Here is a 12497-nt window from a genome sequence, read left to right as displayed (position 1 = left end):
TGGGTTTGAATTTATAATATTGTGCATCAGTTTGATATAAACAATTTGGGAAAGGCAAATGCAGAGAGTAGCAAATTTTGCTTCCACTGTTAAATATAATCCACTGAACAATATCTCCCTTATCTGGTCTATTAAATAACTAAACCAAATAACTAAACTTACACCTACCTAAACTTTCATATCATTGGTTGTCTTCATAGTCTTGAGCAACTGAAAGTTTTTTTGCACTGCCTTTGGTATCTTTAAATCAACAAAAGGTATCTACATTTTCTGTTAACATATAGCTGTATTTAATATTGCCTAAACTAATACTTGTCATATGCCATACAATATATATATATACAATATATAAATTATATAAGATGCCAAATATATGACTCACAAATACAGTATAATTTTCAGAAAAATTGTGAAATCCAGTAAGGTAGAAGGTAAAAATAAAAATAAAAAGACAGACATAAAGCAAGTTATACAAATAAAATAATCCTCCATATTGTTATGTAGGATTCGGAGTTCAATAAACACAATGAACATGAGACCAGCCCTCACTAACTGCAGAGAAACAGGAAATTAGAGAACTCAGGTGATAAAACAGTGTAGATCCTTGCTCTGTGTCTTCATTGATGGAAGGGAAAGAAATTCTTAAACAGGATCAAGAATACAGCACTAGAAGCTATCCAGGGCACATCAGAGCACAGTGTAGTGTCACTTTAATAATGGGTTTTAATGACCCTCTTGAATATATTTGCATTATACTTACTTATAATACACATACTACCTATGCCTCGATCAATTAAAGGAAACTTACTTCATCTTCTCTACTAACAAAATTATTTATAAACAATCTAATTCAAATTAGCTGCTTTTTCTGGAAAGGGAGAAAAACAAATACTGCATTCAATGAGCCAAGCAAGCACCTTCGAAGTTTTAGGATTGTCTGAGACTCTACTACGCATCTGTCCTATACCACCCCTCACAACCTGCTCCATTACAGTAATGAACATATTGCCAGCCTCATGCAGAAACTAATTCATCTTTATAGGAAATACCAAGAAAACAGGAAATGGCATTCAGTTTCATTCTCTTAGTTTTGGGACAGAAGGCTCACACAAGCTCGTTCGCTTGATTCTTCTGTTCTCAACAACTCTAGAATTTGACCTACCAAATTCATTGAAAACACATTCAACTATATCTAAAGAAAACACATCTCAGAACTTGTTGAAAAACTTGCACATAAAAATACCATTTCTGACCTCATCTTAACTTAAACATATTTTTTAAACAAGCCTGATTTCATGTTGTATAATTATCATGTACCTTCCTTTATGTTTTGTTTGTTTTTAAGCTAGACTCTGCAGTTTGAGTAACAGTAGCTTCAGTTTGTTGGAATTAGCACAGGAATAATTCACAAAGTGATGTGGTATTGCAGGAGTAAAGAATATATCTGTTCTACTGAAATATATTCTCAGTGGGCTCTGTTCCATTTTAATTCTCTCCCTTACATAAAAATTGACTCTGAAAATAGCAAAAAAAACTGAAAACACAAAACAACACACTGGTTTTGTTTGATTTTAGATTAGTTTCTAACACATAGAGCAAAATATTACCAAGACTTTCTTGTACGCACATGTGTCTTGATTCTTGTAATTAATTTTCATAACTATGAAATGCAGCATCAGTACATACCTGCAATTTCTTCTATGGAGTTAGCTCTCATGTCCAACAAAACTGTGCCGTTCAGGATACAGCTTCTCAGCTCAAACAGGCTATGAAGTGACAGTGTGGCAACATATGGTTTGCTCCACCTTTCCCCACCATCTTCTACATCTTCTTCAAACTTCAACCACCTGTGCAAGCAACCAATTTTATAACTCCAAATAACCAATTTTACAACAGTGCATAAGAAATACGAAATACATTACTTCCACATATACTGCAAGAACACCCTTAAGCATGTCACAGAGATGAAGAGAATGCTAAACACACAAACAAAACCCAGAAAAGTATGTTCACCTGTCCAGAAGTGTTTTAAACTGAAGTTATTAAGTCCTTCAAGCCTACATAGATGCTGCTGTATGGAAACATAGCATGCCAGCCTGGCAAGCCTTGAAAAGGTGCAGCAACAGAAGAAGCCTTTATTATTTGACAAGAGCAACAGCACTTGTTTATTTTATGTGGACTAAGCAACAGGGAAGTCAGAAAGAGCCTCACACCTTGACAGCACCTTCATACAGATTTCCAGACTTCAGGGAAGCACAGAGCCTTAAGACATCTAGACCTAAGCAATTTCCAATGTAACCAAGCCCCTCAAAGCTCAGCAGACACACCTGTCATCTTCCATTCCTGTCTCACTCACCTAATTCTGCTCCTACATGCAAAATATGTCTGTGTACCAATATTCTGCACTTTCCTCCTTGTAGCCATCACTGTGTACAAGATTATTCCTCTTATGATGCTAAGCTGCAATTAGACACCACTCCTGTGACCCACTTATCACCAGAAGATCTGTTACCTTACTGATGCTCTTGACTGATTCTAACTCCACCAGCTGCTTGCCTTCCCATCACTTCTCCTTCATTTAAAAATCACCATTTCCCCCCAATTTTTCCTCTAAGTTTTCTGCTGTAAAATCTCCAGTTTCCTGTGCCTAGAACATTTCCCCTCCCTACTCCTTCCCCTCATTTCCTCTGTATCAGCCCACTTTCGCATCTAATCTTAGCCCTGGAGACCCTTTTCTCTGTTACATTTCAATTATCTCCCTTCACTGCAATCTCTCTCTTCTCCCTCCAAATCCAGTTGGGTTATTTTCTTCCTTGTTTTCATTCCATCAGAGAAACACCAAAAAGGTCACAGCAAACAAAAAAGTTTGCCTTCCCTACCCAGAGAGCTATATAATGAATTTAAAATTAAGTTTCTAATACATGTATGCAAATGAGGTTTTTCCACTAGGATTTTCAAAAGCAACATCAAGACATTAAACATACATTAATTCCCCACTGTTACCACATTCAAAGCCATGATTTAGAAGAGATGAGCCACAGGAAGCCATGAAATTTTCAAAGGAGAGAGTGGAAAAATAACAAAGAGTAATTTTTTTTTCCCACTCATGTTGCAGCTACATTTGAACTTCATAAGGAAAGGCAGCTTCTAGTTTACTCATAGTGCCCATGTTTCTAACCTAAAAATCTGCTAGACGTATTGTGGCCATAACATCCCAAAAACAATGAATTATTTTACAGTGTCTTAGGAGGCAATTATCTATGGCTTTGCCTTCACATCATCTCCCTCCATTTTTTGTCCACATTTCTTATGCCTTTAACAGTTTTATAAGATATTCGTACTTGGATATTACTAATTAAAAAAAATAATAAAAATCCCTAATCTTACAGTCAATCACACCTGTTCAAGTGGGTATTAAGACTACAGTAAACATTTCAACAACCCTCTGAACTCACGTACGATATTTAAGGGTAGATATGACTTTGAAATTCAAATTAAGGAATGGATCCCAAGTGTGACAATTTTCCACATTTCAACTCATAGCCAAATATATATACTCACTTCTACAGTTTGCCCACTTAAATTGATATAATTAAGAAATAAAGCAGTTTATGATATCCCAGAAAATAATGTTAACCCCACATATATTCTGAAATCGCATGCCACATATTCTTGTGCTTGAAACATATCTTCTGGATAGTAACTACCTAATTCAGGGGGTCCGATGATATAGAATGGTTTAATTTCTATTGTTTTCTTATGTTTGTAAAGTCTAGAACAGGTATACTGATAATGAGATTTAGTTTCTCTGACATTTGCTGGGACAAATCCAAGACCTTCACCCAAGTTTGGAAGAAATATATAACATATATATTTCTGTGTATATAAAAGGTCTTCTAAAGTCACCTCCGCTAATTTTTTCAGGATTTAAAAAAAAAAAAAAAAAAAAAGAAAGAAAGAAAGAAGCGTGAACACTCCACCGTAGACCTGTACAGCACCATTCCAGAACACAGTATGAAGTTGAGTGAGTTACAACACAATCTATTTCATAGTCATTTATATTTGCAGCAGAGAGCTGGAATGTGTATTCTCCTACAGCCCACTCAAGATTCAATGTTATTACGGTCACCTTACAATCTGTATCAAGTTTCACACCAGATTTTCCTTGCCTAGGCTGTCTAGATATTAAACCAAAAGGAAATAAGTACCTCGAAAGCAAAGAGGTGACAAATGTAAGGATTATTTATTTATTTATTTATTTTTTAACCTAGCACCTTTGAGAATTCTGGTCCATTTGGACACGTATTTCCACTTCTTCATAATCCTGATTTTTTTCTAGGACATTCATTTTCTTATCATTACTATTAACAATCCACTTTCTAAACTAGAGACAGAGGTTTATTTTCCAAGCAACTTAATCAAAATTTAAGCCTAAAGATATTCCTCCTGGTTCCAGAATGTCTGTTTTCCTCCTTGTCTGGAAATCAAGTGGTATTCTCCTGAAATTTTCATTTCACATGAGCAAATAATTGAGATCCAGCAGTTCGACAACTAGATTTGAGCATGAATTGCTTTCCTAATACCTGCAATTTTCAACTGTGTTACTGTACATTCAAAATCACAAAATCATAGAATCATTTGCAGTGGAAGGGGACCTTTAAAGGCAGTCTAGTCTGGGCAACTTATTCAAGTGTTTCACTACTGTTAACTTAAAAAGGCCTTTACTTATAACCAGTCTAAACCTCCCCAGTAAGCCAGACTTGTGATTCAGTGTGTTCCTTTTTCAGGGTATAAACTATACATCATTCATTCTCTACAAAATTGTACAGCTGGACCACATTCAAAAGTTGTTACATCTCTTATATTAGTAATACTGGCTTTTAATTTTAAATTGTATCTGTTTCTTCTAGCTTGAAAATGCAGGGAAAAAATATTTTACCCCCTCTATATCAACAGAACAAAGTTATTTCATATTCTTCAGTGACTAATTCCACGGATGGGGCACCTTAAATTAGATCTTTGAGTGAAGCAGGCAAAGGTAGCGCATAGTAATGCACTAATTAATCTGCAGGAACACTTGTGCTGATTAGAATTGTTAATCAAGAATTGAAAAAATGGAACAATTGCAAACAGATAGGAGTCTCCTATCTGCAGTAAGAGGAGAAAGAAAGTCTACAAAATGACTTATTCTTCCAAACAAATGATATAGGAATAGAGCTCATTTACATAAAGAACACCAAGCTTTAGTCAAATCTTATCCACAGCTCCCTTAGATATGTTACTATTTTGATCAAGCAAGAACAAAATGTCTCCAATACTTTTAAGAGTTTGCTCAAAACTTTTTTTTCCTTTAAAGCTGATTTGTGCATGAAATTTTGATCAATCAAAAAAGAGAGAGATACAAATTAATTATCTCAGTTAATCCAAGTCCTTGTTTCAGCAGCCCTTAGTAAAATGAATTTAGGACTGCTAAGTGATGTCAGTCCCAATAAACACAATAAGGACAGAGACAATCTCTATTTCACTTTCATTTGAATTTGTAAATCTGGAGCTACACAGCTGCACAATAAAATATACAAGTACTTCCAATGGTATTTTTCACACAGATGGACAAATTATTATAAGGCTAGTACAGCAACAAACCTAGTGTTTTGATTAGAAACATGCTATGAAAATCATAATCAGTCAAATCAAATCAAGTCCCAGATCAAGCATCAGTATCAAAATAGTACTTTAGAACAGCATATATAATTCTAGGTAAGTGTTCAATTCTATGTCCTGTACAGAGTTGAATACAGGTGTATTGGTAACGCTGCTTGTAAGGCACAGTAAAATATTTTTATTATTATTATTTTTAATATTGGTACCTCACTTTATTCTGAATATCACCACCCCTTCTCACATCTCCATATTAAACATCATCTCATTATTATCACTGTACTCTGACATTCTGGAAGCATTCAAGGCCAGCCTGGATGGAACTTTGATCAACCTGGCAGGAATACCTCCCCTCTAGACCTATAGCAGGGAGCTGGAACTAGATGATCTTAAAGGTCACGTCCAACGCAAACCATTTTACGATTGTGTTGTGTATGATAACCTTATCTATTTCCAGAGCAACAATGCCTGCAAATTTCTTAGTGAGTTTTAATATAACCCTATTTTGTCACATTCAATAACAAATGTATTTAATAGGAATAATTCTTTTTATACCTTGTCTCTTTCCTTCACACTATTTCATCTTTAAGCCTGACCTCTTCAATTAGCTCCCTATCCATTAGCATAATTTTTTGCAATAAAATAGACTTTGAGTAATACGTTCATTGCCATATTGAAAGGTTTACTAAATAAATCAAACCAACTATTTCTCCTGTCAAAAAATAAAAATTGTCAATTATCTGATTGAATAGCATCATTAAGTTATTTTGATGATACACCACTGAACTTTAACTAGTTTTCCATTTAGTTCCAAGTCTACCGTTGCTTTCCTCCAGATATTGTCCTAAGTCTTGCATATCTCTGAAACTCAAATAACAGCCACAAGTTTGCTTAGACTAGTTTTCTTCTTTCTTGAAGAATGTTGCTATGTTTCTTATAATACAGTTCGCCTGACAGAATAACAGAATAAAGGATTTAGTTTTGTTTTCTTTCAGCTTTCTATAATATGAAATATTGCACCCTTTTACTTGCACAGGTAAAGCACCATGATTTTTATTTCCGTATTTGATATCGCCATTTCATTAAAAGTGGTTACAATTTGCCAGAAACATCTCTTTGGTGATTTGCAGGGGAAATTTTTAAGTTGAACCAAAATGCTGGCTGTTCCCCTGTTAAAAATAACATATGCCACTGATACCGGGTTGTTGTTTGTTTTCCCACTATGTAAGCTGATACACTTCTTAGAAGAGGTCCTGCGTATCTCTAATCAGTATGAGAATACTGCAGATTACTACTTTGATTAGATTTTCCTCTCTGAATACCAGTAAGATTATTCAGGAGCACCACTACACTCATTCTGCAGTACAATTCCCAAATGAGGATTTTCTACATGTAAAGTTCTATACTTAGATTCTGCCTGCTCCTCTTGGAAAGTAGGAATTTTCAGTAAAACTAAGGGGGAAATTTCCCACAAAACCTTTCTGAAAATTTAAATTCTATTTTTCTCCTAAGGACACCAAAGATGTAGTCCACTGATTTTTGGGCAGCTTTGAAGAATGATGTCACCAAATGTTGTCAGAGAAAGTTGCAATTAATTTTCTAAGAAAGATAATGAAACTAAGCTCCCATGATTTAGGTGCCTGAGGAAGAAAGCATGCAAAAACAAAATTTCCTCTCTAATCATTTTTTTCAGCAAAAATGCAATCTAAACGGTTCTTATTGCATTAATTTAGCAGAAAAAAAATCTAACATTGAGTCAGTAATTGAACAGTAGTTGTTCAGTGATACCTAGAACATGTAAAGGTTTTACTGCTCCAAAATTTATCTTATTCCTTGCTTTAATCTTTTATCAGTTTCTTGAGGATTCAAAAATAATGCATTATTCAAAAATCTATTAAAATAAAGAGCTAAAATATGAGTAAACCTAGGAATCCATAAATCATGTATACAGTATGCTTGCTTTGATTTTTTCCCTTTATAATTATTTTGACCTATATTTCACAAATCTGGCAGTCTAAGCATTGAAATTATGGTTTTATTTAAGCTCGACATCTAAAATCTGTTCCTGAGCTTGCTACAGCTTTGAAATTATTCCTCAGTATACCAACTGCAGTAGAAAATTTAAAAAGAAAAAAAGAGAAAACTTACCTTGCTGTCTCCCTCCACTCAGCATCCTCTCCTTCACGCCAACAAATCTCATCAAGCTCAGTAAAGAGATCATGAGGAATGTGTTCTTCATCATCATCTTCTGTTCCAAGAATAAACTGTACTCTTTGTGATGGAGTATCTGGGAGAAACACAAAAATATCAGATCCAGAACACTATTTTTTTCCCCGGAGAAAGAAAACACCTAGAATTTCACAATAACATCCAGACATTTTCTCTGACACCACTTACTGCTACATACAAAACATCATTTTAATATTTATACATAAACATTTTCAAATTGAGACCTCTATTTACCGTAAGGGTCTAGTCTGCTAATTAAATCATCTAAAGACAGAAGAAGATGTAGAGAAGTACAAACTAGTGGAAGTTGGAACAATATCTCAGAGTAAAAGAGGCAGCATATTTGGAGCTGATTAAAGTGATCTACTCCATTGTCACAAAGAAACACTTTGCCACATTGTAAATCTGCATCTGTAGGATATAGCTGTTCACAAATCTGGTGGACTATATTTGTGTTCTTTGTTTTACCTAGCAGGAGAAAGAAACAAAAGTCAGCCTCTCTAATCCTTCATTTCAGAACACTCCATGTATTTCAAGGACATACTATTCTTCCTTCTCGTTTCTCAGAAAATTTCTAGAACTCACAGAGTACTTCAATGTACTTGTTTATTCAGCTCAAATGTTATAAGTGAAGAATAATAATTTTAAAGGCTACTTATTAATTCACAATGAAACCCAGCATTAAATACAGGAGAGTAGGTAAACAAAGAGATGGCTGAAGAGCTACTAAAAGCTTTAGGGAACAGAGTGGCAGGAGGAACAACTAAGAGGAAAGAAACTACTTTTGGCAAAAAAAGAACAGAAGTAACTTTCACTTCAACCTTTCCCTTGCTGCTCTTTTCTCTCCTTTTTTCTTTAACAACATTTCAAGCTTGCTTTTATTCTAGACCCTTTTCCAATCTCTCTCTACCTACTTTTTTGTTAAATTATGACCCTCATATTCACACATTGGTACGTTCTTACAGAACAATAAAGCAAATACACACAGCAGGGTGTGATCTGAGAACAGGAAGTGCATTCTGGTCAAGAACTGTGCAATTTGTTAACACTCTTCCCCAGAAAGAAAAAAAATTCAATGATAACTGCTTAGAAAGGACAAGCACACATGACTACTAATAGATCATGGAAAACAACCTACTTTGGGAAAGAGTTGGACTGAGTGAGAATATGAGAACACGCACTGCCAAGAACATCCCGTACTCATGGTAAAATCAACACCAAGAACTGATTCAGTGATTAACAGCAAGAGCTGTTAAGTAATAAATTAGCGTAGTACGGCAGAGATCCAGTTTTATAGGATTACAGAACCATAGAACTGTTTGAGTTGAAAGGGACCTTTAAGATCACCTAGCTCCAACCCCACTGCTACAGGCAGAGACACCTCCTGTCATAAGATGGCTACCACCTTATGATAGCTTTCGTATTCATACAAATACATGCTTTCAAAATGTGAAGGAAAACGGGATTTCTGAAGTCAGGTAAAAAACAACAACAAAACTGTAAAGTTTGCTCTAAGCCTCCTCTCTAGCTGACTGTTGATTAACAAGTCAATTGATATCAGTAATGCATCTGCATATAGGACAAAAAATGCAATAAGTTCCCTTTTTATTTGTCACTACACCAGTGAAAACAGCTGCAAGATTCTGGATACCATTTCTGCTACTTGCACTTGCTTCTGAATACATATATATATATATATATATATAGATAATATATATATCTATCTATCTATCTATATATATATATATATATCTTTATATGTATATACACACACACAGTTTTAGTTGAAATACAGTAATTTTATTTCAAGGACAAAACCCTAACAGAATTTAAAAAATAAAAATAAAAAAATAGATCTGATGGTTCTGCTTATAATACTGTGTTAACAGGATCACACGTGCAAGCAATGCCAGACAGATTTGGCTTTTATTCATAGGAGAAATAAATATCAAATATGTCATTAATGTGTTATATAGAAAACGAGTAACGTGTGATTCAAAACCACTATGAAAGAATACCTCAATTGCTGACTGTCAAACTGTGATAACTTAATCCTCATTCCAAAGCACAATATTTGCAAAACAGGACACTCAGTTTTTCAAGTCAAGGAAAACAGAAACTGGTTTGAACACGTCCACATCTATTTCCACTTCAAGTAGTAATGCCAGCTTGAAAAACAAAAAACAAACAAGCAAAAAATCTTCATTTTATTAACTCTATTTCTTAAAAGTGATGAAAGTAACCTAGACTGGGCTAAAAAAAGTAAATGAATGAGATTTGTTTGATCACTATTTCTATTACTGCAGTTGTTTTATAGTAGAGCGCAGATAAATCAGAAGCAATGTGAGTTTTAAGTTGCACAATAAGCAGCTGATGATTACTCCAAGTAAATGGCTCATCTCACTAGCTCAGAAAATCCTCCAGGACCAGCTGGGACCGGGCAGAAAGCAGTCTGCTGAATTACAGGAGCAGGACTACTGTCAATACCACAATTGGCTGAGCCATCTCAGTCAGGAAAAGCTGAAGCAGTTTTCTATTTGCTGTGGCTACAGAAGCTCATGGGAGTCTACTGCCAAACCCAGTGTTACACATTGAGCTAATGCTCACATCACCCATGCAGCACTCACACAGACACCCACACTACCTCTGATGCCTCAAATTCATTGCCCAAATGAAAACTTAACAATTACAGTTTTAAAGCTCCCTGTCTTCATCGAACCATCAAAAGGATAGACATTAAGATCTGGCAGATATGCTGTTGTAAAAAGGACAAAGGCAAACTGGAATGCAGTACTGAAGAAAGGAAGAGATCCCACAGATATGCAAAGATTCCATATAAATATGATAAAAAACTTCTTGGTAAGGGTGACAGAGCATTGGAACAGGCTGCCCACAGAGGCTATGGAATCTCCTCCTCTGGAACATATTCAGCACCCACCTGGACACATTCCTAGGTGACCTAATCAAAGTTTTGTTCTATACTCTGAGGAAATCAAAGAATGATACAAAAACAAACAAACAAAACAACAACAACAAAAAAAAAACAAACACAAACTTATTTCTGATAATATCTGTTCTTTAACCTCAATTGACAGAAAAGGATTCTTCATTTCTAATACTACTGGGAGCCTGAATTTAAGGTCAGTATAAGTAGGCTAATACTTTCTAAATTAGAAAACATATTAAACATTAAAATATAATTTACATCAAAGAATTTTGCAAAAGATAGCAAGCATCATAGAAAACATTTATTTCCTACCTCATGCTCTAGTACATTAACACTAAATAATCTGTTTCTGATTGCTCACTGCATACTGCATAGGACAGGCTGTAGGCAGGGTGTGAACTAGCTTAACCTAGCTGACATCAGTAAAAATTTTCTTCAAGAGAAAAGGAAGCGATGTGAACAATTCAACAGATCACAGAAATGATCACTTCACATAAACATTCATTGCCCTCATGTTTGTGCTCACCAAGAATGTGGTGGGTATGGGTTATCCCCCCACCTCCATCCTGTGCAGATGAAACTTTGCCCTTCAGCTCAGCAATTAGCAACTGGAGTGGTAATTATTTTTTTAATTAGAAATATGATTTAAAAAAAAAAAAAGTTTATATCACTAAAGTATGCACAAATTAGTAAACAGACATACAGTACACTTCTGAAAATCACTTCAAAGACCTTAGAAACTAACATCTGTTAGGATGGGATAAAACATAACCTTGTTCCCGTTTTCAGTAAACTCCACATTTTCCTCACTTGAATTGTTTCCATTACCCCAGGATTACGACAAATAACTGTATCTTTTGCATCTCACAACATGGACAATCCCCAAGCTTCTATTTCTCTTCTTCTACCCAACTCTTGAAACTGCAGTTACAATACACTATTCTAATCCACATTTACTGCAATCTGTTCCACAGCTGTCTAGATATTCAGGCTTCCAAGTTCACCCTTCAGCAGACAAAGCACAGTTAAGAGGAGGGCAATTCTCCTAACAGCTGTACTGTTTATAAATAAATATTTTCCTGATTAACACCCCTTTGAGGTTTAAGATGAGCTACTTAACATAATCAGCTAAGTTCTCTGATTACACTTTTCCACAAGCCTCTCTACTAAGAGAAATCCCCCTTTGCAATTCAAGTTTTTGCTGGTCTTACCTTCAGAACACTTTTCCTAAAACCTGCATACAGTCTTCTGTTCATCTAACTTCCAAGGCTGCCCAGCTTCCCTTGCCACATCTACTATCATGAGTAGCTTAAGTCCCTTTAAAACTAGAGAATTATTAAAGCTAGTTTTCAAGATAGCAAAGCAGAACTTGCACCAGTCCCACCAGCATCTGCACCTCTAGAGAACACCACAGGAGGCTAAAATGAAACCCCCCCCCAGACCTTCACAGCTGCATTCACTTTACCCTCATTAAACCTGTCCTTAAGGACACACTACAGAGCTGGTGTCTTGTTATTCTACCCCATTTTCAAATTGGAAACACTGAAAATTGCCAGTAAAATTCATCTGCATAGCAAACAAGCAAAAACCTGCTAGCCAAGGGGTAACCTGCACTGTCTTTTCACTACCATCTCAATCAGCAGTGTTGGCCCCACTTAGGTTG

The 12497-nt window shown here is 35.4% G+C and overlaps 1 protein-coding gene across 6 annotated transcripts in view; it reads right to left on the bottom strand.

Moving 5' to 3' along the window:
* SLC4A10 (solute carrier family 4 member 10) overlaps nt 1-12497 on the bottom strand; it is a 136882-nt gene that overhangs the window by 57741 nt on the left and 66644 nt on the right. For all 6 annotated transcript variants that reach the window (XR_001556649.2, XM_015869083.2, XM_015869079.2 and 3 more), the window contains exons 4-5: nt 7807-7945; nt 1687-1847 (exon numbers count right to left, since the gene is read on the bottom strand). Coding sequence is in view for 5 of the 6 variants with exons in the window: in XM_015869083.2 (XP_015724569.1) it covers nt 1687-1847; nt 7807-7945 (300 nt within the window). In the remaining variant the exon portion in view is untranslated. The remainder of the gene's footprint in view (nt 1-1686; nt 1848-7806; nt 7946-12497) is intronic.

The sequence above is a fragment of the Coturnix japonica genome, chromosome 7 (genome assembly GCF_001577835.2).
Source record: "Coturnix japonica isolate 7356 chromosome 7, Coturnix japonica 2.1, whole genome shotgun sequence".
Lineage (NCBI taxonomy): Eukaryota > Metazoa > Chordata > Aves > Galliformes > Phasianidae > Coturnix > Coturnix japonica.
This window is presented reverse-complemented; position numbering and strand designations above follow the sequence as displayed.